Source organism: Felis catus, chromosome D4, assembly GCF_018350175.1.
Source record: "Felis catus isolate Fca126 chromosome D4, F.catus_Fca126_mat1.0, whole genome shotgun sequence".
NCBI classification, from domain to species: domain Eukaryota; kingdom Metazoa; phylum Chordata; class Mammalia; order Carnivora; family Felidae; genus Felis; species Felis catus.
In genome coordinates, this window is record NC_058380.1 from 80,825,893 (window position 1) to 80,853,641 (window position 27,749).

Sequence of the window (27,749 nt, forward strand, 5' to 3'; positions counted from 1 at the left end):
GTACCAGGCCCTGCGGCCAGCTCTTGAGGGGCACCTCTCATTTCACCCTCAAAACGAAAGTCTGGGGGATACATGCCTTTATAACCCTTTGGCTGTTTACCAGCAAAACTGCCTTTGTCTTGGGTTTTGTTTATTATCTGGGCGCTGCAGGCTTCTGGGGTGCACAGAAGCACAGACATTCAGGCAGGGTCCAGTGGCCTGGGGGTGGGGTGGGGATTCAAACCCGGGCTCTGAATCTGTCCTCTTGGCACTCTGCGCCCCGCATCAGGCTTACTTAGAGAGGCAGGGAGGGGGCCACAAGTTACCTTAGCGCAACTGCTGTTGTTAGCACCGTCTATCCGACTGAAGCTCCCCTGTGAGATTCTGAGCCACGGTTGCCCTCCTGGCATTGCTGACAACAGGCATCTGACCCCCACTTGGTCATCTCCAGCGGCGGGGCGCTCATCACCTCCCCGGGAGACCCTTTCTCACCGTGTGCTCCAGCTCTCTGCCTCCATTGGAGCTCAACTGAGCAAAGCCCTGCACGGGTGTCCCTTTCCACGGTGCAAATCTAACTCTTCTTCCCCACCATGGCCTGGCTCTAGAGGGTTTGTATGCCAGGAGCCGGGGCGATTCGATTCAAGTCCACAAACACTGGCCAACAGCCACCAAGTGGATACACAGGTGTGCGAGCCCTCCTCTGCCAGAGCGGAGAGGAAAGTGTGTGTGTGTGTGTGTGCGCACACGTGCGCTCACGCTCTGGGGAGGGGACAGGGTCAGAACGCAGGGGGAGCAGCAGAGAATTGCGGGAGGAGAGGTAGGTGGTTTGGAGTCTGTGCCTGGTGCTCCCAGCTCAGCAGTGTCTCCGCTTCTGAACCTCGCCCATCGGCCACCAAACATACCAGGCTCTCGCACTGATTAAAGGCTGCCTTGACGTTGTATCTCACCTTTCTAGCTCTGCTCCCGGATCAGCTCTCCCCTCCCCCCGAACTGCTCCTGCCAAGAGACCGGGCACCTTCCGTTCCCCTTCCCAGCTCTCGCTGCAGCGTTGGCCAGAGGGGAAGCCTCCCTCCTTGAAGTGCGCCCTCCCCACTTCTCTGATGCCCGCTCTCTGGCTTTTCTTTGCATCTTTCCGGCAAGTCCTGGCTCGGTGGGGGGGTGGGGTGGGGGGGCTCTGGTGTTCTGCTGGTTCCCCTCAGGTTCGCAGGGCATGGGGTCCTGCAAGGCTCTCCGCCTGGGCCCGGGTCTCCCTTCCCATCCTTCCTTCCCTAGGCTTTAAATATCTTCCGTGAATCAAGGCTCTCCTCCCTTCTCAAGCTCCCGGCCACACTGCTTTTTTGCTGCTGGGATACCTCATTAGCATCTCAAAGAGCCTGTTAGAAATGGACCTCCTGGTCGTCCCTCTCCATCCAGTTTTGCTTTAAATCCTACTCATTTCAATAAATACTATCTCCACCCACCTCAGTGCTCAAGCCAGAAGTCGGAGAACCATTTTTGAAACTCCTCTCCCACAGCTCCCATCCCTCTCCACCACCGACAGCAACCTCCTCACTGGCCTCCCCGCTTCCAGCACTGCCCCTTCTGACACAGCAGCCAGAATGACCTTTTCAAAACACGAACCAAGCCACATATCCTGCTGTCACCTCGCCACCAGCATTCAGAGCAACACCCACATGCCTTAACCTGCTCGGAGCCACTGCAAGATGGAGTCCCTCCCGCGTCTGCAGCCCCCTGTGAGCCAAAGCCTGCTCTCTGCCTGCGTGCCCCGACCTCCCCCACCTCAGGGCTCCTTGTCATTAGCCATTCCCTCCGCTGGAACATTCTTTCCCTGGGTCCTCACCTTTCAGCACTTAGACATCAACTACGATGCTACTTGTACGGACAGATCTCCCTGACCCACCTCCTAATGTAAATTAGGTCTTCTCCGCTATCCTCCTTAAAACCTAGTCATTTTCTCTCATTGCACGTAAATACATGTTTATTTCTGCGTTTCTATGTTTAATCTCTGTCTGCCTCCGCCTCAAGACTGTCAGGGGCACGAGGCCTGGGTGTCCTACGGGTCACTGCACACACTGTCACGAACACTAGTAGACTAACTGAATTAAATATACACACATAACGCATGGCACATAGTAGGTGTTTGGTAAATGGCGCTTCTCTCCTCCTTTCCCACTGCTTGGGTCATCGACAGCAGGCTGCACTTATGTTCAAACTCAAGGTCTGTCTCTTAGGTGCTGCTAGATGACCTTGGCTCATTCCCTTCCCTTCTGGAAGCCTCAGCTTCTACCTACCCTGCCCAGCTCTTGTGGGGTTTCAATGAGAGAACTTAGATATAAGGGCCGGGCCAGCATCCGGCACGGAAGGACACCCCCAAATCCGAGCCTCTTTGGTGATTACGTCTAGGTGATCAGAAAGGCCAAGCCTGGAGGGTCAACAGTCTGCCGCCCTGGAGGGCAGAGTCTCAGAATCTCCAGCCACTGTAGTTGTTTCCAAAAAATGGGCAATTTGGGGGTAGACAGACCACCCTAACTCACCCACCGAAGGCAGCCCTCTTCCTCGTGCCCCATGTTTGTCCTCCAGTTAACTGGCTGCACCTTCTGGAATTTGCAGAAGCCCAGAGTCTGGAGCCTCGAGAGTGGGGGTGCCCGCTCCCCAAGAGGATCCAGCTGGCTCCTCAGGAAGAGACCCCTCTGAGGCGCTCTGAGGAGCTGGTCTGTCACGGGGAGAGGTGAGGGGAGGCAGATCAGTGTCAAAAACAAGATAGAGAAGTGGGTTTCAGCTTGACTCACATTAAGAATGTCACTTTGGAGCGCAAATGAGAGAGAAGAGAAATGCTCTTTTATGCGGGAGTTTATTTTTATCACTTTGTCAGAGAGAAATTGCAGCCTCGAGGGCACTGGAGCTGCACAGAATTACCCAAAACATTAACATGCAAATTGCCTTCTTTAGAGAAGGTAATTTTATTAGTGCAGGAAATGTTTCTTTCACTGTACTCATGCTCCGGAGCAGTGCTCTGTGGGGGCCAGTGGGGGCCACCACAAATGGGGACTCCTGAACCTGGTTGGGGTTCTACTTCCTCCTCTACGTGGGATCGCACCGGGGCCACGCTACAGTGTTATAGCTGGTTACCGTGTAGACGGCACCCGGTGTAGACAGCAAGTGACTTGTTCAAGATCACACAGCATCCATGGCAGAAAGAGGCAGAGCTGAGGTCATGTGTCCTGTGTCTGGGAAACCAGGTGAGCCACGGGGACTCATGAGGATCCTGGAAGTGGCCACTCCGAGCATAAGGAGCAGTGACATTCCATCTATCTATTCCTTCTTTCATTTATTCACTCGCTCACCTTGCCAGGAAGCTTTCTCTGTGCTAAACCCTGGGCCTTAGACGTGAACCAGGGATGGGCTCAGCATCCACGGGGTGGGGGGCAGGTGGAGAGGGAGGCAGACATCCGCAAACACTGAGGATCCAGCAAGGTAAGGCCTATTGGAGGGCGGTGCCGAGAACTGACAGGGAACAGGAGAGAGCAGAACTGGCCGGCGGGGAGGCAGGGAGAGGGGCCTGGAAGCGTCCCAAAGGAGGGTGTCACAGGCAGGCATTGTCCAGGCAGGCAAGGAAGGGAAGGGTGTTCCAGGCAGGGAGCCGAGTGGGAGCAGAGGCAGGAGCCGAAGCATGTCGGTCTGGCTCAGAGTAGCCCGTGAGGCTGCTACTTGGAGTGCGTGGGGGGGAGAGTGGAGCGGGGCTGGGGGGCTGGGGCTGCAGGGGGGGTGACAGGGAGGCTGGCCAGGCCAATCTCAAAGGCTGAAGGGCTCAGATTTTATCCTCAGGTGGTAAGCAGCCCCCGCAGGCAGGGCCGGTTCAGAACAGAACCACCTTCCCTGAGACTTCGGGAGGGAGGGGGTTTCCCAAGCCCTGGAATGCCAGGACGACAGAAGGTTGTGCGAGGCTGCGCTTACATAAGGCTTCCTCCTCCCTTCACAGACGTGATCAGTGGGGAAGTGTGGGCAGAGACACCCACCTGCCACCAAGAAGAAAGCACCTCAGTCATGTAAGGTCTCGCTGAAGAGTTCAGGTGCACACGCTTTCCCCAGAGGCCGCCATCCCTCACCCCGCGGTGGCTGGCAGGTGCAATCTCCGAGTGTGGCGGGGCACGGGGGACTGTCCCCCCAGCCCGGGAGCTGTGGTAGGGAAGCTGAAGGGAAAGTGTGGCTATTTCAAGTAAGCCCAGAGCAGTCGTGGAGATCCTGAATGGGCGTACTCCAGCTCAGCCTTTCTCAACCTTGATACTTTTCCAGATTTGGGGCCCAAAACTTCTTTGTTGGGGGGGGGGAGGGAATCTGTCCTATGCATTACAGAATGTTAAGGGGTGCCTGGGTGGCTCAGTCGGTTAAGCATCTGACTCTTGGTTTCGGCTCAGGTAGTGATCTCATGGTTCATGAGTTCGAGCCCCGTGAGTTCAAGCTCTGTGCCGTCAGTGCGGAGCCTGCTTGGGATTCTCTCTCTCCCTCTCCCTCTGCCCCTCCCTGCTCACTCTCTCTGTCTCTTTCTCAAAATAAATAAATAAACTTAAAAAAATCTTTTCTTAAAGAATGTAAAGCAGCATCCTTGGCCTCTACCCGCGAGATGCCAATAGCAACTTCTCTCCTTGCCCAGTTGTGACAACCAAAAATGTCTCCAGACATGGCCAAGTGTCCTCCAGGGCGTGGGGTGGGGGGAGGTGCAAAATCATACCCTAATTGAGAACCACTGGTCTGCCCAGACTTAAGAAGGTCGACACAGCTCACCACCAGAAGTCTCCCAGATCTCCCAGTGAGATGTAGGACACCTCACGGCCCCGGCATGGTGTCTGCCTCTTCCCCTCCCCCATGTGCCAAAGGATGGGGCAGAGTACTGCAGGTTTCATCACGTGCTCATCTGGGCTATCTCAAAAATAAGTGTGGAATATAATTCCTAAAAGATCTAGGAAGAAGAGCCAGGTGGCAAGGTAGAAAGCCAATGGGTGGCAGGTGGCTTTCTCATGAACTTACCAGGGTCTCAGAGTCCCTAGAATTCAGGGTCTCACCTGTAAAGCAAAGGCGTTGGAATTGGTGATCTCTCAGGCATTTCTGGTTTTGAACACTATGATTCTATGGCAGTAAACATAATTTGGAGAGTGTTACCAGTGAATGCTGAAGTTGGCCCCATGTGAGAGGCCTGGATAAGGATCTATCTTGGCTAATTCAAGAAAAAAAAATTTTTTTAATGTTTTATTTATTTTTGAGAGACAGAGTGCTAGCAGGGGAGGGACAAAGAGAGAGAGAGAGAGAGAGAGAGAGAGAATTGGAAGCAGGTTCTAGGCTCTGAACCGTCAGCACAGAGACTGACGTGGGGCTCGAAGTCGTGAATCTCGACATCATGACCTGCGCTGAAGTTGGACACTTAACCCGACTGAGCCACCAGGTGCCCCTATCTTGGCTAATTTGGCCATTTTCTTGACGAGAGACAGAGACTGGTCAGGTGGCCCATGAGGTTCTCATTTCATTCTCAGGTTAAATGACCAAGCCCAGGTTTCTCCAAGAATTCCATGAAAATCTCCAGGAAAAGCCTGTATTTGTAAACATATTTGGAATGCTTGGGATTGGCAGTTTCTCAGAGATCGGTAGAAGCGGAAGACAAAGAATTTTGGCTCTTCCTTCCACCCATTAGCTGGGTGACCCTGGGCACATTAGGTAACCTCTCCGAACGTCAGGTCTCTTCTCTGTAACCTGGAGTAGAAGGATTAACTCTCCAGGTTGGTGTGAAAAGTGGAAAACGCACATAGAGGACTTCCAGCTTCAGCACTGATGTATAAGGAGCTTGGAAGTCATCACTCCCATCTTCACAATAAGAAAAAAAGATAGGCAAACTGAAAATCAATGACAGTCCTTACATCTGTCAGAGATTTGAGGTCACAGGGCAAAGTGTCACCCTGAAAACCAGACAGGCAAGTGACAACAGAGAATCATAGCCCAGGTCAGCTTACCAGCAGTGGCTGCTGGAGCCAGTAACTGGTAGGAGTGCTTCATTGGTGACTGAGGAATTGCTGGAGGCTGAATGGATGAGATTGAGCGTTAAAAAGTCCGGGAGCCCAGTCTTAGGGGTCCTTCAAGCATCTGTGGGTTGTACCTCCAGAGCCCCACTGGGTTCTCAAGGTGGTGATTGGAGAAAAATCCCACATGCTTCAGGCAGGGAGGTGTGTGGGGAAGTAACCTTTCCAAAATGTGCTCTGAGTGTTCTCCATCACAAAAGACTGCTCTCACAGGAGACTACATTACCAGAGGCTCATCTGACCTGAGGGAAGGGTGATTAGACTACTCCAGCCCTTTTGGCCTTCCTGTCTCACATAAGGGCAGAAAAAAAGGGCTGAGGAACACTTCTGAATGTGGCAGTCCAGGGACCCAAGCCCACTAAGAAATTGAGATTTAGAGATCAGATTATTAAATGCTGTCTCTCCCCAACACCTCACTACCACTCATCGAAAGGGTTCCAAAGTAACCACAGTGGATAACAATTGACAGCTCCAAGATAAAGACTCTCTATTCAAGGAGTTTTTAGGAAAGTCCAAGGACAACAGGGAGAGAAAATAAAAGCAAGGAAACTGATGCCTCTGGTGCCTACAGCTGCAGTAAACATTAAATACAGCCTAGCTCCTCATTGGGTTAACAGAAAACCTCACGCTGAAAGCCTGATTACCTCAGTTCCTACTACTTGATCTCCCATGTCTGGCTTTCAACAAAAAAATCACAAGACCTGCTAAAAGACAAGAAGAAAACATTTGTCTGACAAGACAAAGGAAGCATCAAAAGGAGACGTGGCTATGACACAATGTTGGAATCACGCAATGGAGAATTAAAAATGATGATGATTAATATGTTAAGGGCTCTAATGGAAAAAGTAGGCAACACTCAGGAACAGATGGGTAATGTAAGGAAAGAGATGGAAAGTCTAAGAAAGAATCAAAAGAAAATGTTAGAAGCAAAAAACACCGTAACAGAAATGATGAATGCCCCCAGTGGACTCAACTGTAGACTAGACACAGACAAGGAAAGAATCAGTGAGGCTGAAAACATGTCAATCAAAATGTCACAAAGTAAAATATGAAAAGAAAGAATGTAAAAAGGGAGAATGTCCAGGAACAGCGTCTTTGGACAACATAGAGGAAATGGATAAATTTCTTGAAACATACAACCGGCCAAGACTGAGTCATGATGCAATAGAATTTCTGAGAAGACCAAGTACTAGTAAGGAGACTGAATCAGTCATCAAAATCTCCCAACAATCAAAACTCTAGGACCAGATGGCTTCACTGGTGCATTCTACCAAACTTGTCAAGACGAATTAATACTAATAATTGCTTTACATGTGAATGGTTTAAATATGTCGATTAAAATACAGAGATTGTTAGAGTGGATAAAAAACAAACCCAACTCTATGTTGTTTACAAGAAATCCCCTTTACACATAAAGACACAGACAGAAAGCAAAGGGGTGGAGAAAGAGATATCATACTAACGCTAACCAAAGAAAGTTGGAGCAGCGAAATTAATTTCAGACAAAGCAGACTGCAGAACAAAGAAAATTATCAGGGATAAAGGTGGGCATTACATAATGATAAAGGGGTCAATTCTCCAAGAAGACATAATGGTCCTCAACACGAGTGTAGCTAAAAACAGAGTGTCAAAATACGTGAGGTAAAACAGATAGATCTACAAGAGAAAACAGACAAATCTACTATTAAGTCAGAGAATTTTAACACCCCTCTCTCAGTAATTGACAGATCCAGCAGGCAGAAAATTGGTAAGGATATAGTTGAATTGAACAGCACCATCAATCAACTGGATCTAATTGACGTGTATAAAATACTTCCCTTTACAAGAGTCTTAGAATACACATTCTTTTCAGTTCACATGGAACACTCACCAAGACAGACTGTATTCTGGGCCATAAAACATACCTTAACAAATATGAAAGACTAGAAGTCATGCAAAGCATGCTCTCAGACCACAATGGCATTACACTGAAGGTTAGTAACAGAAAGATAGCTGGAAAGCCTCAAAATACTTGGAGATTAAATAGCACATGTCTAAACAACATGTCAAAAAGGAAGTATCAAGAGAAATTTTAAAATATTTTGAACTATGTGAAAATGACAATGGAACTTACTGAATCCTGTAGGATGCAGCAAAAGCAGTGTTTAGAGGGAAATTTATAGCATGGACTGCATATATTAGAGAAGATGAGAGATCTAAAACCAATCATCTAAGTTTCCGCCTTAGGAAACTAGAAAAAGAAGAGCAAATTAAACCCAAAGTAAGCAGAAGAGAAAGAATAATAAAAATTAGAGCACAAATCAATGAAAGCAAGGTAGGAAATCAATAGAGAAAGTCAATTAAATAAAAATTTAGTTCTGTGAAAAGATCAGTGAAATTGATAAACCTCTAGCCAGGCTAACCAAGAAAAAAGGAGAGTAGATTGCTAGACAACTAACTAGTAATCAACAATCACTAATATCAGACCATGAAGGAGGCTTCACTGGTCTCATGGACATTAAAAGGCTAATGAAGGAATGTTATGAGTAACTCTCTGCCTCCAAATTTGGTAATTTAGATCAAGTGGACCAATAGGCCCTGTGGTTTCACCGGTGAATTCTACCAAACATTTAAGAAAGAAATTATACCAGTTCTCTACAACCTTGTCTAGAATACAGAAAGAGAGGGAACATGTTCTAACTCATTTTGGAAGGCCAGCATTATCCTAGTAACAGATAATGGCATTATTAGAAAAGAAAACTACAGACCAATAGTTCTCATGAGCATGGGTGCAAATAACCCCCCCAAAATTTTGACAAATGGAATCTAATAATGTATAAAAAGAATTATACACCATTACCAATGGGATTTATTCCAGGTATGCAAGGCTGCTTCGATGTTCACTAGTCAATTAATGTAATCTATCACATCAATAAGCTAAGGAAGAAAAATTATATGATCGATAGATGCAGGAAACACATTTGACAAACTCAAATCCCCATTCATGATTAAAAAAAAAAAACCTCTAAAATTTTTTTGTTCCTTTGATAAAGAATATCTATTTAGAAATACCTACAGCTAACATCATAGTGGTGAAAACCTAGATGCTTTCCTCCTAAGATTGGAGACAAGTCAAGGATGTCCCCTCTCATCACTTCTTTTCAACATTGTACTAAGAGCCTTAGTTAATATAGTAAGACAAGAAAAGAAAAGGTATATATGTTCAACACGTTCCGAATTAAATCCCGGCAAATTATTTTGTGGATATCAACCAAGTGAATATTGTGATATTTTGTGGATATCAACCAAGCGAATCTAAAATCTACATGGGAAGACAAAGGGAAGAACAGCCAACACAATACTGAAGGAGAAGAACCAAGTCAGAACCCTGGCACTAGCCAACTTCAAAACTTACTGTAAAGCTACAGTAAACAAAACAACATGGTATTAGCAAAAGAACATACAAATAGATCAGTGCAACAGAATAGAGAGTCCAGAAATAGACTCAGGCAAATGTCACCGACTAATCTTTGACAAAGGAGCCATGGCCATTCAATGGGGAAAAATTAGTCTTTTCAACAAATAGTGCTGGAATAATTGGACATCCACAGACCACGCCCCACCCCCCAAAAAATCTAGACATAGACTTTATACCTTTCACAAAAATTAACTCAAAATAAATCACAGACCTAAATGTGAAATGCAAAACTATAAAACTTCTCAAAGATAACATAGGAGAAAACCTAGGGGGGGGCCTTGGATTTGGCTATGCGTTTTTAGATGCAACACCAAAACAAGATCCATGAAAGCAGAAAAATTATGTTAGGCTTTAGTACAATTAAAAACTGCTCTGTGGGGGTGCCTGGGTGGCTCAGTCGGTTAAGTGTCTGACCTCGGCTCAGGTCATGATCTCACGGTTCTTGAGTTCGAGCCCCACATCGGGCTCTGTGCTGAATGCTTGCTCAGAGCCCAGAGCCTGCTTCGGATTCTATGTCTCCTTCTCTCTCTGCCCCTCCTCTACTCGCACTCTGTCTCACTCTGTCTCTCAAAAATAAATACATGTAAAACATTAAAAAAATTTAAAGAAATTTAAAGACACTGTTATGAAAAATTTTAAAAATTTAAAGAAATTTAAAGACACTGTTATGAAAACGAGAAGCTAAGCCACACGCGGGGAGAAAACCCTTCCAGAAGACATATTTAATAAAGGACTTGTATCCAAAATATACAAAGAACTCTTCAAATTGAACAATAAGAAAAAAAGCAAACCCAATGGCTCAGTTAAAATACAGGCAAAAGATCTGAACAGACATTTCACCAAAGAAGATGTACAGATGGCAAAGAAGCAAATGGAAAGATACTCAACATCATACGCCTCTAGGGAAATGCAAAGTAAAGCAATGAGATACCACTATACTCCTCTTCCAATGGCTAAATCTAAAACCTGACAACACTAAATGCTGACCAGACTCTGATGCAACAGGAAGTCCCAGTCATTGCTGGTGGAAATGTGAACCAGCCACTTGGAGAGGCAGTTCAGCTTCTTACAAAGCTAAACATAGTCTTACCGTATGATCGAGCAATCACATTCCTAGGTATTTGCCCAGTTGCATTAAAACTTACAACCACACAAAGCCTGCACACAAATGTTTGTAGCAGCTTTATTTGTTCATAATTGCCACAATTTGGAAGCAACCAAAATATTCTTCCATAGGTGAATGGATTCACCAGCTGTGACATATCCATTCAGTGGACTATTCCACAGAAATACAAAGAACTGAGCTATCAAGTCACAAAAAGACTTGGAGGACCCTTAAATGCATACTGCTACGTGAAAGAAACCAGTCTAAAAAGGCAGCATGGTACAATTCCAACCCTATGACATTCAGGAAAAGGCAAAGCTATGGAGACAGTAAAAAAGGTTGCCAGGGGCTCACGGGAGGGAGGATGAATGGGGGGGTGGGGGAGCACAGGGACTTTTAAGGGCAGTGAGAATATTCTGTGGGGTCCTGCAATGTTGGGGAAATTACATTATGCACTTGTCAAAACACACAGAATATACAACACGGCATGAACTTGAACGTAAACTGTGGACTTTAATAGTGTATCAGTATTTATTCACTAACTGTAACAAATGTACGGTAATGCAAGATATTACAGGGGACAGTGTGGGGGGATATAAGTGAATTCTTGGTACTACCTGCTCAATTTTTCTGTAAGTGTTTCATATGGGCTGGGCACCGCTGGGTGTGGCCCCTAACCCATCTAATCCTCATTTCCTCAACTCCAGAGAGCAAGGCTCTGGGGAGCTTCCAGTGCCATATTTGTGACAATAAAGTGGGTGGGAACATTTATCCAGCTCCCGGCAGGAGGAGGAGCAGGTGGGGGATGCCTGGGGGTGGAGTCCCCCGCCCCTGCCCCACCCCCTCATGTATCTGTCATTGTGAACGCCTCCCTGAACTAAGATCAGGGACCAACCATTGTCTTACCAAACACAGCTCTGCCCAACCTTAGGGATGCCTCAGTCACTGAATCCGGCTCTCTCGAGCCTGGGGACATTTGGGGATTGACGGGGTCTTTCCATCTTCAAGAGGTGGTGACTGTTGTCACTTCCCCAGGCAGCACGAGAGGTAAAGGCTCCGGGTGGGGTTCCTGCTCTGTCCCTAGAATCCCTCTTGACCCCAGCCTTGGTTTCCTCCTCTGAGAAGGGGGTCATGGGAATAAGACCGAGCTCACCAGCATGTGAACACTCAGTAAACGGACGGACTGGGAGGGTGCTTTGTGGTCGGGGGGCCTGTGCTTCCTCACTAAATCCTTACGACAACCCAAGGCGGATGTCCTCCGCCCCGTTGTAAAGGAGGCCGAGGCTCCCAGAGCGGGAGTGCCACCACTAAGGGCTGCCAGAGGGAAGGTGCTGGGGATTGAACTGCAGTCCATGTGTCTCCCGCTTCCCCACAGCCTCCATGGTGCTGTGATGATCCACACAGGTGCAAGCAACAGGGGGGGGCTGCATAAACTATCATTCTGCTTTCCCCTTCTTGTGTCTTTTTTTGGGGAGGGGGGTCAGGCCAGCTCAGTGGACAGAGATCCTGTTCCCTCCACCCGGGAGGTGACAGCGGAGAGGATGATGGAGAACAGGTGCCACTGACGCAGGGCCTCGTCGTGGCCCTGGCAAAGGGGAGAAGTAATTCCAGAAGGCGCAGCCCAGGAGTGGCAGGCCCTGAAGTGTCTGTGCGAGGGAGAGGGCGAGCTGGCATTTCTGTCCGCTCACTTGCTTTTATTAAAACTAATTCTGATGCCGACTCTTTTGTAAGCGTGTAGGGCACCCATCCAGAGAGGCCCATCTGACTTCGAGATAATTTCAAGGCTGCAGAATGTGGCTTGTGCCAGACACGTCGCAAGAGGCGCTGCATGAAACCCGCCTAGTTATCCGCGGGCTCCCATATTTCCGAGGGAGGGGGCCACCCATGTATATGTATAAGCGAGGCTCCGCTCAACATTCCGAGTAAAAATACTTTTAAATATTTCAGTACATCGTTAACCAAATACATTTCAGTGGGGGCTCATTCCAGCTGATGAAAGTACAGGAGGCAGATGATTTGCATAAGTCGACTGAGGAAATTTGGTGAGAGACCGTCACAAGACTCAGACCTCCACAGGCGCCGCTGACTGTCAGGGTCTGATCCTAGTTCATTTGACACTTTTGCAGAGCACCTACTGTGTGCCACGCACAGCTCTAGGCTTCGCGGAGGCGAGTCTAGCTTCAGAGAGATGCCACACACTTCATTCCACGGCGTTTAGTTAGCTGCGATCCGGATGGAGAGCAGGGCCGGATGCTGTTGGAGCTGATGGGGAGGGGGCGCCGTCTGAGGGTCTCCTTGGGGAGACGGCCTGGGCGGTGGAGCGCCGGAGAGAGGCGAGGGGGCTCGGTGGAGGACCTCCAAGGCGGCCGCTCTCCTGGCTGGGGCGAGTGAGTAGGGGGCTTTGGGGGGAGGCTTGGCTGCAGAGGAGGGCCCCAGTCCGCGAGGCCCTCATTCACTCAGATGCTCTACCCTGGACCTGGAGTCTTAGACCAGCTGGCCTTGCAGGCAGCTGCCAGCGGGCTCTGCATGGAAAGGTGATGCAGACGGGGGGGGGCTGGAGGCCGGCACGGCCAGCCTGGGCAGCGAGCACCCACCAGGGTGAGAGCGGGCATGTGGAGGGATGGCCACAGCCATTCATCAGACACCACAGCTGGCGTGGAGGGCAACTAGCGAGCTTTCCAGGCCCCGCAGCTCCGAGCCTTCCAGCACCGCCTTTCCTGCTGAAGGTCTCCAACCCTCCCCAGGCTCACAGCACCCACCTCGCGCCCCCTCTTCCCAGCCGAACCACCCCACGGTGTGGGCCAGGGCTGAGGGGCAAGGGCGCGGGACCCGCGGGCGGCCTGGCCCCAGGTTGTTTGCGGTCACGGTTCTGGCCAGAAGCAGGTGAGGGCGGTCGTGGAGGGGAAGGGGGGGGGCAGCACTCCGTTGGGCACCGAGGGAAATGTGATGCCACTGCTCGTGTGCCACGCCTCTCGCATCAAGCACTTCTTCCCGTCTGGTCCCAGCACCTGTCCTGTCCCCAGGCTGGCATGAGCAGGTGCAGGGAGGCATGTCTCAGAGAGGGGCGCAGGGAGAGCCCCCTTACTGAGCAGTTCCCACGGACGGCAGACCCTGCTCTGAGCGCTTTGCGTCACTTCATCCACAGCGATGCTTCTAGGAGGCGGGCACCGCTATCATCCCCACTTTACAGATGGTGAACACGAGGCTCGGAGGGAGTTATGTAACTTGCGGAGGTGACGCAGCTACCAATTAGGGAGCCCGGATTTGGATTTGAAGCCAGGTTTGTCCGATCCCAGAGCCTGTGGCTTTGGATATACTGCCAGTCAAACCAAGGCAGCCCCAGGAAAGGAGGCACGTAGCTCAGGCATCCTTCAGGGGGTGGAAGAAACGGTTCTTATTTTAGTCAAAGAGTGTGCAGGATGTATGAGACATGAAACTACGCCACTCTTAGATTTCCCTCTGCAGGCCAGGTGTGGGTGTGCTTGAATGGGTGGAGGAGGGGGGCGGAAGAGACTCCTGAATCCGAGTTTCCTTGCTTTGCAGTCATGTTCCCGTTGATGACTGGGAGGGACCCTAGAGGTCGGTTGTGTGTTAGATGGACAAGATGTCCAGGTGCTGGGCTCAGAGGTTCCCTCCGCGAGTGAAACGTTTCCCTCTCAGAGATGACGCAGTAATACTACCTTTTATTGCCTAATCTTGATGCTGTCCTCGTCTCTGGCACAGAGAAGTGAAATTCCACTCTGGGAAGCGTTGAGAGCAAAGTCTCAGAGATAAGGAGGCGCTCGTGAGTGCAATTTACATGAAGTAACCGCATCTTCACAGACAAATTTGTGTCTTCATTTCATTCTGGGCACCGACGGGACTGCCAGACCTCAGTTTTTCTGAGAAGACCCTCATTTAGATTTCTGTTCTGCTAGAAATTCTAGAATTACACATTGAAGTCTTTATTTATTTATTTATTTATATGTCGATTACATCGGCTGGCTGGGGAGTGTGAGATTGCCTAGTACTAAATTCCATCAAGCTCCTAAATAGCCATTGACTTTCTAACAGAGAGAAAGGCAAGACCATCTGGGGACTGATGAGCCTGGGGTTGCAGATGAGGGTTCTGTGGGTGGGGAGAGCCAGGGGCGGGGGCGGGCTGGTGTTGGGGGAGAGCCACGTACTAGATGCGGGTTATTGTGAAGTCTTGGCTTCTGTTTTGGGTGGTGAGTCTGTGGATGCTTATTACATTATTAAAAATTACTAATTCAGAAAGCTAACTTAATAAAAGCAGGTTATGCATGGACTTGGATAGAAGGTCTCACGAACCAAAGATTATGATTAATCCAATTCTATGCACTTGAGCTCAAAAAAAAAAAAAAAAAAGAATAGAAAACAAGGTTACTTAACAGGATGGTCTGAGATTTAGATCCCAAAACGTGCATTCTTTTTTTAATAGTAGTTTTGACTTTTTTTCTCCTCGTTAATCTTTATAAATACAGTTTTTATTCTTCCATTTCAATACTAGGGTCTCCCCATGCAGGTTATATAAAAGTTCATTAAGGTCTCACACATCAGGAATCTGGCTAGCTCCTTCAGTAGGTGCCAAAGCCTCATGAGGCCAGAAGGAAGGTCTGGGCTGGCTTCTGGAAAGGGGACCTAGCACGAGTAGTTGGACATAGCTAGTGCTGGGCGTGGGGTGAAGGTCTTATCCAAATGAGCTGGCGTTTTATGCCAGACATTGAGGAGAGGGGAAGGAGACCCTGTCAGCAACCACCTCTACTATAAGCCACGGTTCTCACACTCAGAACGCCTTACTTTGCAGGTGCAGGATATTTTTTTATTGCTATTTGTCTGCTCATCATTCCCTGGGCCCTGTGCTAGTCTCAGGGATACAAAACTCGCAGCGGATGCCTTTTCTGGGATGCTAAGTCTGTGTTCTCTCTCTCTCTTTCTTTCTTTCTTTTAATATTTATTTATTTATTTTTGAGAGAGAGAGCGTGCACACACGTGCAAGCGGGGGAGGGGCAGAGAGAGAGGGAGACACAGAATTCAAAGTAGGCTCCAGGCTCTGAGCTGTCAGCACAGAGCCCGACATGGGGCTCGAAGTCACAAACCGTGAGATCATGACCTGAGCCGAAGTCGGATGCTTAACCAACAGAGCCACCCAGGTGCCCCAGTCTGTGTTCTCTTTCTTAACCCTCACAGCAATACCCCTTTGTTGTTCTCCCCCACACCGCCCCCCCCCAACCCCGACTCTGGCCACACCCTATGACAACCGTGTGTCCTTTTTATGTGTATGGCTGGAGACACTGGGTATGATGAAAAGGCAATGGATTCGGAAGGCAGACTGCTTTTGGTTCAAATCCTAGGGTCCCCACTGACATCCTGGATGCAGCTGTTTCAATCCACAGTTCACCTCTTTAAGCCTCAGACTTCTCATCTGTCAAACGGGAATAACAACTCTTAGCTCACGGGGCTGTATGAGAATTAAATGGGATAACTCATAACAAGAATTATTTCCGTCACATAGTGAATGTTCAGTAAATGGTCTCTACTATTTCTTTTTTCTCGAGAGTGGGATCTGTAAGTAATTTCTCTTTCTATTTCTACCAGGCCGGACACCTGCTAACATGCTCGTTACCTGTTTGTTGAATGAGTGGATGAATGAGCCCCTGCCCTTTGAGAACGCAAGCCCTTGTTCTATCACTCTTCTGACTTCTTTCTTGTCAGCCCCAAGACGGCTCGGGGACAGGTCATGCTGCCCCCCTCTGACATGGAACTGCCAGTGTTTCTGCGTAGCCTCAGCAGAGCGTTTCCACGTAGGACTTGCCCAACAACTGGCAGCCAGTGGCGTCATTAAAAGGTAATGACCCCCGTGGCCAGAAAGCTGTAGCCCAGGGCTGACCGCGACAGGGAGCACCCCACGCTCAGACGGACCCAGCCCGAGTGGAGCCTGCTAATGGAACTGAGGGCATGAGAATCCCTTGGCTGTGCACCACGGGGTGCGGGGGGGGGTGCGGTGGGGGGAAGGAATGGAACTGAGGGCATGAGAATCCCTTGGCTGTGCACCATGGGGGGCGGGGGCGGCGCGGTGGGGGGAAGGAAGGAGAACTCTCTGGTCTTCCTGCTGACACTTGCCCCAGGGAAGAACCACCACTCAACCACAGCTGTCTTCTTTTGCTCTGCAGGAGCTTCCTGAATGCTCCTAAGAATGTGGCTGCTCCAGAAGCTGCTTCTCCTTGAGAATCGGGGGTGTCATACCAGCCTTCTCAGGAAGCAAGGACCGGGCCCTGGCTTCGCCAGCTGTGAGACCGCAGTGGCCGCTGAGACGGGGGCGCAAGACGGGCTTCTCATTCCTGGCTTTAATGCCCAGCCCCCACTGCCTATACCCACCCCCACCCCCCTGCATCTGTTATTTCTTTTCAGGAGCCATGGAAACAGGAGTCTAAGCTCTGAGGATGCTGGGAGACAGAGGCTCAGACCGGCAACCACCTCCCACTCAGTTCCATCTTCCCATAGGCCCTGTGCTTCAGGAGTCGACTTTTCACCTCCCTGCCTCACAAGCCTCGCCCCCAGCCCAGTCACACAAAGGCCCCCTGGATTGGGGACAGCATCCTGGGCCAGGAGGCAGGAGGCCTGACTTCAAATGTGGGCTCTGCTACTCACTGGCTATGGGAGTTTGGACAAGCCACTCGCTCTTGGAAACTCAGGATCCTCATCTGTAAAATGGGACACAATCACCCGCTTGACGGTCTGGTGTTTGAGTGTGAGAAGGGGCAGCGAGATGCACCTGGGAGGGACTTTCGAGATCCCGGTCCCGGCTAACAATCCTTACTGAGGCGTGGCAACAGGCCTGGGAGATCCCAGCCCCGGATTCGCTTGCCAGTGTGTGCTAAAAATAAGTACTTTTCTCCTCTCTTTAGCTTGGTCAGCAGAACGGAGAGATCCTGGCAGACCCCGGAAAACCCCACCCGCGCCTGTACCGTGGACAGCCCCTGTGGATTCCGCTTACAGAGAGCAATTTAAGAGGCAAACAAAACATGAAAAGCTATTCAGAATTAACAATGGGCCAGATGGTAATGCTAGTTTGAAGCAATAAAACATGATAAATAGCTTCCTGCTGCTACTCCTGATCAATTTCAATATTTAATAATTCCGCTGCCACCCCACCCCCTCTTCTGGCCCCCTCCACGGGATCCTGCGATGACTCCTGCATTCAACTCACAGAGCAAACGCTCCTTCACTTTCTGGAGGCGTCAGCAAAAAGCGCGCGGCTCGACTGTCATGCGAGTGCTCTCGGTCCTCGAGATGATAATTAATCTGCCTGCTTCTCCAGACGACGCTCCATCGCCAGCCTCTCCTGGTTGCCAGGGAAGGCTGTGAGGGCGCTCCACCGGCCGAGACGCCTAGCACCCACCTTGTGGAGTCAGTGAGTATTGGGATTCCCTGGGTTTTGCTTTGAGAGTTCAGAAAGGAGAACAGTAGGGAGCCTGGAGGCCATCCGACGCCAGCACCGGCTGGTGGGATCAAGCAGCCCGGAAGGGAAACTGAGGCGGCGTGGTGTTGGAGCCGTGCCCACCAGCTGTGCCTCTGAGCCTCAGCACCCTTCTCTCTGCGGTGGAGCTGAGGGTACCTACCTCCGGACTTCCAGCCAGGGCCGTGCATATGGAGCCCCCAGCAGAGCGTTTCCACGTAGGACTTGCCCAACAACTGGCAGCCAGTGGCGTCATTATTAAAAGGTAATGATCCCCGTGGCCAGAAAGCTGTAGCCCAGGGCTGACCGCGACAGGGAGCACCCCACGCTCAGACGGACCCAGCCCGAGTGGAGCCTGCTAATGGGATTACTGCTCTGCACTGCCAGCAAGGGCTCCAGACACTGTCATATCCACTGACGTAGGAGACCTCAGGGCCCCCCTGGCGAGCGGGTATTGTTGGCACCATTTACGGAAGAGGAAACGGAGACTCAGGAGGTGAAATGGCTTTTCAAGCTTACATGGGTAGAAAATGGCACAGTCAGTTCTAATCTGGATCTCCCAACCTCTGATTTCTCGTCCTTTCCACCGAACCACAGGAGGAAGAAAGCTGCTTCCTGAGGTGCCCCCTCTGCCCCGTGTTCCTTTCGCAGGGATGCAGCCCAGGGGAGGGAAGCCCGGGTGCCGGGTCACCCGAGCTACAGTTTACCGTCTGTGAAATTCAAACGTGGATACCCAGTGCACTGGTTCACGGGCACATTTAATGAAGGACTATGCATGAGAGCTCGGGGTAATTTTGTGATGAGCTGTTCAAATGTCAGGTACGGTTAGTATGACTCTTTAGAAAAACACCCTCTGTCAGGAAATAAGATCAGAAACACATTCACCCCAAAGTGGATCTTTCTAAAGGAGTCCTTCCCCGCCGGCCCCCCACCGTAATCTAGAGGATCAAGAGCAAAGTCTTTAGTGTGGCATTCAAGGCCTCAGTGGCTCTTGCAACCCCATTTTCCCCATCTCCCTTCCCTTCCTGCTCCAGTCCCTCTAAGCTTCTTGGGGTTACCTGAGCCTTCCACAAGCGTCCGTGCCTTGGGCAAGCCACACCTGCCAGACAGTCCACACCACCCCACTCAGTGGCTTCTCCCACGCCCCCTTCTCCAAAAAGTCTTCCTTGGGCCTCCCTCGATGGGAGCGCCTCCATTGGGCTCCTGATAGCCCCTCGGTGCCCCCCTGGGCTGGTAGCACACCATGCTAGGGCTGGGCTCTCCTCTGCCCCCCTGCCCTATAGCGAGCTCCTCCACGGTTGAGAGCTAAGCGCTTTTGTCTCCCGTCTACTCAGGGCCTGGCCCACACACGCTAGCACATGCGTGCCGAGGGGTGAACGGATAATTGAGTGTTTCCAGTACAAATGGAATCAAAGCCTTACACAAAGATAAGGGATTCTGACGGTGGAACTAGAATTGGGGCGGGGGGCCAGCCTTGGTAGCAGAATTCAGGACAGTGCTCCTAGATTCAAATTCAGCTCCGTCCCCCTGGGAATGTCTACAGCTGAACAGGACAGCCTTCCTCTTTCCCCAACCTTGACCCTTAAACAAGAAGGAACCAGAAGGGTACCGCCCACCCAGCTGGACTCCCACCGGACAGGGCGGAGGCCAGTCATCAGGTACCTGAGTCCCGCTGGTCCAGGGTCATAGAGTTCCACCTCCTGGTGATGTCAATGTAGAGGATGTCCACGGCTGCCATGGACAAGCTGCTGCTGCTGAGTTTGCAGTTCCTGCCAAAGACGCGAAGGGACATGTTACTGCCAGAAGGAGTGTGGCCTCTTCCGGCCTGCCTCCGTGCCTTCGCCGGGGGTGGGGGGGGTGGTGGGGGCTGTGTCCTCACCCCTGCCTGGAAGGCCCTCCCTCCCCACAGCTGGAGCTGGTGAAGGGCAGGTGGGGGGGGGGGGGCGGGGGAAGAGAAGGCTGAAAATGTAAGCTGAGATTAGATCATGTGGGTTCCTGTAATTTGGTTAATTCTAAAGGGCTGGAAAGAGCAAGGACTTTAGGATGACAAGTCTTTTTTTAGAGAGAGAGAGAGAGAGAGAGAGAGAGAGCGCACGCACAGGCAGGGGAGAGGAGGCAGAGGGAGAGAGAGAGAAAATCTCAAGCAGGCTCCGCACGGACATCCTGTGGGTCGTGACCTGAGCCGAAATTAAGAGTCAGACGCTCAACCGACTGAGCCACCCCGGCGCCCGGACACGGCCAGTCTGGAGTTGAATGGCTCTGCCACTTAGAAGCTAATGGTCCCGGCTGATCCAGCTCCCCTTCCGGAACCTCACGTTCCTCCCCTGTAAAATAGTCAGTCTTTTCTGCAGCCGCTGGGGATCGGCCTGTTGCACACAGGCCAGGGGAGGTCTCTGCCTGCTCCGAGAGGGAAAGGGAATTCCTCGTTTCGGACATGCACCTCTGCACCTCTTCACCTGCACGTGCGTTCGTCTCTGGGAAGAGAGAGAAAGGCTGGACCTGGGCACCGTGCTCTCTTACCAGTGCCCAGGCGGCCGACAGTGGCACACTTCGGATGGCCCCACGAAAACGGCACTGTCACCCAAACAGACGGAAGATGCCGCTTCTGTCCGGAAGTGATTCCCCACTGGAATGCTTCCCGGCTGCATCCCTGGGCCCAAACCTACAGACAGGGGCTGGAGGCTCCTGCCCGTCGCCCATCGGAATCTGTCACCTGAAGATTTCACGTGGGTCCCGAACGGTGAGCCCGAGACTCCCAGCGCAGATGAGCGCGGCTGGCCCACACCCCTCCACGCTCAGTCCTGACTTTGGGGAGTCACCTGGAAGCAGCAGGGGTGGGGAGAGGCTGGCGTCAGACTTTCGGAGGCTCCTCCGGTTTGTTTCCTCCAGTGCACAGAGGCCAAGGTAACCAGGTTTTCAGCCCCACACCTGCTCCCTGTCCAAGCCACAAAGGCATGTTTGCAATCCTCTGCCTCCCCTCTAGGTTTTGGGGTTTTTTTTTTTTTTTGGTCTGGAGATGTGGGGAGGCAGTCTGGCACACTGAAAAGAGCGTGATTTGGGCATCAGACAGACCAGGATAGAAACCCTGGCTCTGCTGCTTTTTCTAGCTATGTGACCGTGAGCATTTACCTAAACCTTCAGTGCCTTTATTTGCTGCTACCTAAAATGAAGAGAATAGTATCTGCCCCCATGGCGGCGGTGAAGAAGGATGAGGCGGTGCGGGCCGAGGACCCGGCATGGTGCCTGGAGCCCGGTTGGCCCACCGTTGTTGGTTCTCTTCCCAGCCGCTCCCCACTTTTCGTTTCCTCTTCCAGAGCTAGAGCGTGGGATCTTCGGAGGCTGCTTGGGGCTGACCCTTCAGCAAGTGGCCCCGTCCATTCTGGAGAAACGGAGCTCACCAGTCAGAGCGTCTGGATGTCAGGGCCCCGGGCTCTCCATCCAGACTAAAGGTAGCCCCTGGCTTGTCCAGATGCACCACCTTCCCGAACAGGGTCGAGCTGGGAAGCGAGTCCCAACACAAGCTGGATTTGCCCTCGCGATCGTGGAGTCATACCTCTGGGCCAGCTGTCCGTTTGGCCGAATTACGCTCAATGCTGCTTTCAACTCTCCAAATATGGCCTCATCCGTTGCCCCAGCTAATGATAAAGTGGTTCTTTGATTTCCCATTTGTCATCAGCCCTCGTGTGAATAGGTCCCTTAGAAGCCCGACAGGAGAGGGGTTGATTGGCAAGCAGGATTTGGGCACCCCCGAGGCCCCCCTCCAAACCCACACACCCCGACGATGGAGGCCGTGAGTGTGCCCGGCATGGTGCCCAGACAAGGCTGGTGTTCCTTACATGCCAGCACATCGGCTCCCTCCCTCCCGCCCTCCCTCTTCCTTCCTTTCTTCCCTGCCAGTATTTCTCAGGCCATCAATTCACATCCTGCTTCCTCCTGGGCTCCTGCTCCGTATTTCAATCACCAGTCACCGGTGGCGGACTTCAAACACATCAGCGCACAGCTATTGAACCCCGGTAACAACATGTCAATGGACGCAGAGCTTTTCATGTCGCCTGTCACCAAGATGGCTATCTCTATTGGGCTCCACCGGAGACGACGCTCCAGTCTCTCCCAAGGTGTTCCAACAACCTGCGCTGCTCGCTTTCCAAGCTTCATTAGGAAGGGCCACCACTTTTCTCTAATTATTGTATCAGTGTCCTCTGGACTACCTGCTCCCCCACGGGACAGGAGCTCTGCCTGGCTTGCTCTGTGGGTTAATGGAGTATAAAAAGGGAAACCAAACTGACCACTGGTATATAGTTATTTTTTTCTGACAGGTAGAAAATAGAAGTGTCAAACCTTTAGCAGGGGCCGTAATTTACCAAAGAGAATTCTCCGTTTATCCCTTTTCCGAGGTAACTTATCCTCCCTAGTGATGCCTGCAAATACAGTTGATTGTAACATCTGGTATGGGGACAGGGGAAGGAGGGACCCATGCTGGCTGCAGGAGACAGGAGATGCTTTAAAAGAATGTTGATTCTTTCATTTCTCGGGCACCCATTTAGTATGCCAGGCCCTTTCCTGTCCATCTTTACAACCACCCTACAAAGGAAGTACTCTTAGTCCCATTCCAGGGACAGGTAAGCTGAGACTCAAGAGAAGGGACATAACTTACCCAAGATCACACAGCTGGGATTCACATCCAGTCCTCCCTTGGAGGACAGAGTAGTGGACTTAGGGGCTCTGGGGAGAAGTAGGGAGATGGCCCAGCCCAGGGCTGCAGGAAGAACCTGGGATTTGAGACATAGTCCCAGGCAGGGCCCAGTAAGGCCAGAGCCTCTAGAGAGACCCTGTTGGGAAGCTTTGGGATATAAGGCCGGGGGAAGACAACCAGGGTCACTTGGAGACAGATTCTCCTAGGTTTGTTCCCATGGCCACTCAAAATTCTCATTGACCCAAACAGGAAAAGCCTCCTTGTTTGGAGGGTCAAGACTTTCGAATGACTTTTTCACCTATCCATCCACTCGGTGCAGAATTGACTTTGTGTCCACGATGTGTAGGTGGGATTCCAAGCCCAGTGAGTGATGCAGAGCACAATCTGTCTTGGATACCACTCTCAGAGGGTGGAAGAGATCTCAGAGTCTGGGGTTAAAAACAGGAAGCCTTGGTAGCTCTTAATCTTGGTAGCGTTTCCTCTGATGCCCTGGGATGCAGTTCCTGAAATAACTAAGGAGTAGAGGAGTAAATTCTTTAGTGGAAGAGAAGTCCAAGAAATATGGTAACATGAGAAACCAGAACAATTCTTGAGAAAGGATAGACTGGAAATGTGTATGGAAAAAAAAAAAAAAAGAGCTGAGTCAAATGCACAGGACTTTGAATCTTGACTTTGTGACGTGACCTTGAACAAGTCACTGAAGCTCTCTGCATCAGAATTTCCTTATTTGTACAACAAGGAAACCGCTACTCACCATACAAAACCATTTTAAGGACTAGCTCAGTGCCTGGCACACATGGGGAAGTAACAAATGACGGCTCCCAGCCCTCCTCCATGATGTAGAACCACTTCGAAGAAATGTTTTGTTTTGTTGTTTTTGTTTTCCTCCCAGAATCACAGGAACTTGGGCACATATGGTGGGAGACAATCACAAATCATTCAAGTTCATTAGGAGCCCAAGTTTAGAAAGATCTGAAATCACCATCCTCATTTCCTCTCAACAACTACTGACATCTCATGGGAAATTTAGAAACCAACTTTTTCCACTCTATAAAATTCTATTTATAGAATTTCCTTCGCATTCTTCCTTCTCTGTGAAATAAAAGAAGCTTATTTTTTCCTGGAGAGTTTTCTATAAGGTGAAGGCTAACAAGTAATCAATATTTGTTAATTAAAAAAGAAAACCCAACACTAAATATCTAGGAGGGAAAATGACGATTCTGGTTTATAACATGTATATTTTTAAAGGCTATTGATAGCGCAGGCATAGGATCTCACAATATTGCGGGAAAGAGATCATCACAGAACAGGGGGATTTTTCAAAGTCACGGAAGGAGTTAATGACAGAAGGGGAGACAAGACCCTTTACAGTTCTATTCCAGAACATTCTAACACACCATGTTGCCTCTCAGAGCATAAAACCCCCCACAGCTACCCATTATGAAACATATTAATATCTCCCTATGAGAAAAGGGAATGGAAGGGGGGAAAAAAGGAAAAAGAGAAAAACCATTCTCTAATTTGAAAGGAGACCAGGATCAAAAACCACAAAGGGGCTGAGCAGGGCCCTCCAAGTGGCCTCCATTTCCCAGAAACGAACCTGGTTTTGGCAAAGTGTTTAACGTTCAGGCTGTGGAAATGGAAAACGCCAGCACGTGTAAACTGATGTCAAATTATGAGGTAGGATACATTTGGAAAATGTGTTCTTAGTGAGTTACATAGAAAGCCCCCCAGATTAGTAATCCAATGGAAGGAAAATAGCAAAAATGCGTTTCCCTCAAAGAAAGCTGTCAAGTTGAAGAATCAGACAATTTCTATTTCTCAGAGAAAGAGAAGTCTCCACGCCCCAGGAATTATTATGACATAAAAAAAAGGGGTGGGGGGAGAGAAAAAAGAGGCGCTTAATTCATGGTAATATGTGCTACTATTATGTGCCTCCTGAGGAAACGACATGAAAAGCTGGTTCGATGAGTTAAGTCTAGACAAGGGAACGACAGTTCATTATTTCTCATTTCTTGGTAGAAAAGAAAAGTAGAATGTGGCCAGACTGGCATTAGCATAATTCACTCCTAAAACTGCTGATCTATGCAGCACATTATGAGAGATGGTCACTGAAAATAAATTCAGTCGGATGTTTGTTTTGTTCCCTCCTGTTCTCTTTAAGGAACTTGGAGAGAAAGAGTGGGTCGTCCAGGTGAAAGCCAAGTTCAGCTTCTGTCGTTTGTGTGGGAGATCTGAGAGGAGTGTATATCTAGCCAGCAAGTACGTCTCCTGCGCAGTGCTCCAGAGAAGGGCACTTGGCTCGATTTAACATATGGCATAAATATTATTAATTCATAATGAAGCAAAATTTAAACCGAAGTGGAAAGGAGAGAGCGAGCGAGCAGTTGTTAGCAAGAGAAAACGCTTGCTGTTAAATTTAGCTGGCAAGACTGAACATACTCAGATAAATCTAAGTGCAGAGTATCATCTTTTACGATTCAGTTGCTGTTGGGATCTCTTGGTATATTTCAAAAGGAAAAATCTATTAATGATGGTGCAACATTTTCTCCACTTCTTCCTGCAGGACACTGGCTGGGTGGGTGTGGAAGGAGGGGAGAGGGGCTCACTGCCGGAGTCCGGCTCCCCACCTGAAGACATTGTTCCCCCTACTCAGGGCACCAAGGCTCCCGCAGACAGTGCTGCAACAGACGGTGACCTGAGGGCCTGCAACCTCACCAAAATCGGTTTTACTGGCAAATGCCCTTAATTATTCAGAAAAAAAAAAAAAAAAGGATGGAAAAATCATAAGGCCTATCACACAGAGACAGATCTGAAGCGATAGTTTTGACATTACTCGGTTCCAGTCTGAGAGCGTTTTAGGAGTCCCCTTTGCTAGAACCATTCTCAGTTCTGTTTTCTTCTCAAGATGTGAATGAGCCTAGCAGCCCTCTTGGTACGTTCCCTACCCCTCATGCCGGAGCTCACACGCCGGTGGGCTCTGTGGTCAGTCGCACTTTGATTGAACCCACCCAGTGTTTCAAAATTATTTTCTGAATAGCCAACGTGGATATGCACGTATTGAGATTTTATACAAAAATCAGCATTTCTAGGGGCGCCTGGGTGGCTCAGTTGGTTAAGTGTGAATTCTTGATTTCAGCTCAGGTCATGATCTCGAGGTTCGTGAGATCAAGCCCCACGTCCGGCTCTACGCTGATAGTGGGAAACCTGCTTGGGATTCTCTCTCTGTTCCTCTCTCTGCCCCTCCCTGCTCTAAGTCAATCAATCAATCAATCAATCAAAACTTTAAAAAATCGGCATTTCTAGCTTCTCTTGGAAAATCAAAAGCTCTGGTGACACTAGCCCAGCAGCAGCCTTTCCTTTTATCCAGGGATGTCCCCTCCGCAACCTTCCAGATCCCACCCACTGGCTTATGCTTCCTGCCTGACCCTGGAGGCAACCAAGAGTGTGATTCTTATGGTAAGCTATTTTTTTCAAATCTCTCCCCACCCCCTTCTTCTATGGCCTTCTGCTTTTCCTCCATTCTTCCTTCTTCCTGCCTGGAACTCGACCATGATGGCTGGATTTTGAGCAGCTATCTTGTGACTCTGAGGCAACCCTGAAGCTTGAAAGCACATGCTTAGGATGGGTGAATAGAAAGACAAAAAAGAAAGTGGGGCATGATCACATTGTGGAGTCATTAACCAGCCTAGAATCCCCACTGTCAAGCTTCCCTTGTTATTTTAAACCCTTTATAGATGAGTATCTATTACTATGAGTCAAATGCAATTCCTAAATGAGTCAGACGGTATCAGGTAGTATTTTCAGGGAAGTAACAACATGCGTCTGTTGACTTTCTTGAGAATTCCCATTGTCTAATGGAAATAATAGTCACAAGACTCCCACCTAACAAATAGCTCCAGTAAACTAGGCTCTGGGTCAGGTGCTTGAGGATGTATTACATCCCAACCCCATAATAACCCTGAAAGGCAGGAGAGATTGTTCCCATTTTATAGACGAGGGAACTGAGCCTTGGAGAAGGCGAGGGATTTGCCCAAAGCCACACAGCTATTAAGTAATGTGATTGGTCCTGAAGCCAGACCCAAAGCCTGGACTCTTTCCACTGGGCTTTCTCCTTCCCTTCCCCCCGCCCCCAGAGCTAACACAAAGCCCTTCTCATAATCACCGTGCAAGTCCGAACTCAGGCTTCCTAAAACGGCAATTATTCCTGCTGATTCTTCTGTTCACCATCCCATCAGGAATATCAGAGAGCCAGAGTTAGAATTCAGAAAATTCAGTTGGAGAGAAGCGCATGACAAAATGTTTCCAATTCGAGACTTCTAATTATTTGCTTTAGTGAACAAAATTATGGAGAGCGTGACTTTGAAGTGGAAGGTAGAAATATTAAAATCAATGACGAGAAAACAACAGCAACATCGAATGCCAGCAGATAGTTTCCCTGAGGTGTGTAACACACGATCCTGCTAGCTCCATCCCCGTTTTATGGGATCGCTGAGATTCAGAGAGGGTCACTAACTTGCTCAAGGGTTACACAGCTAGTCAGTATTGCTTCAGATATTTATTCACACCTGTGTTGCACCAAAGCGCCCCGGAGAGTAGAGGCAAGTTAAGGAATAATCGAGTGCCGTGGTTTATTTTGTTGGCTTTGGCAAAAACGCAGCTGATTTATCTCATGGTTCATGTTTAAAATCCATGCAAATTGTGTGTTATACTCGATCATATAGCCGTGTTATTTTTATATCAGGACAAATACATTAAATTATTTATCAACTGAATTATTTAGCTTTCCTCTCCCGACATGGACACTTTGGAAAGATATGTTTTTTTTTTTTTTTTTTTTTTTTTTTTGCTGTGGCTTCCTAAATGCTCAGCACCCAGCCACTACCACTGGGAGAACATCACCCCGGTTTAAGAAACACAAGGTCTGTCTGAGTCCGAGGGGCAATTATTTATATGTGGCCTAAGGACCTAGTTTAAGGTAGCACAAAACT

At 49.5% G+C, this 27,749-nt stretch overlaps 1 protein-coding gene across 12 annotated transcripts in view; it reads right to left on the reverse strand.

Annotated features, from left to right (window-relative positions):
- Nucleotides 1–27,749, reverse strand: part of TTLL11 (tubulin tyrosine ligase like 11) — a 245,861-nt gene that overhangs the window by 17,830 nt on the left and 200,282 nt on the right. For 9 of the 12 annotated variants that reach the window (XM_045043382.1, XM_045043378.1, XM_045043376.1 and 6 more), the window contains one exon: nt 19,728–19,834. In XM_045043382.1, the coding sequence (XP_044899317.1) occupies nt 19,728–19,834 (107 nt within the window). Of the gene's footprint in view, nt 1–15,885; nt 16,032–18,802; nt 18,919–19,727; nt 19,835–23,056; nt 23,271–27,749 lie in introns of those variants that run through there. The other 3 variants (XR_006589015.1, XM_045043380.1, XM_045043379.1) reach the window with 3 other exon arrangements.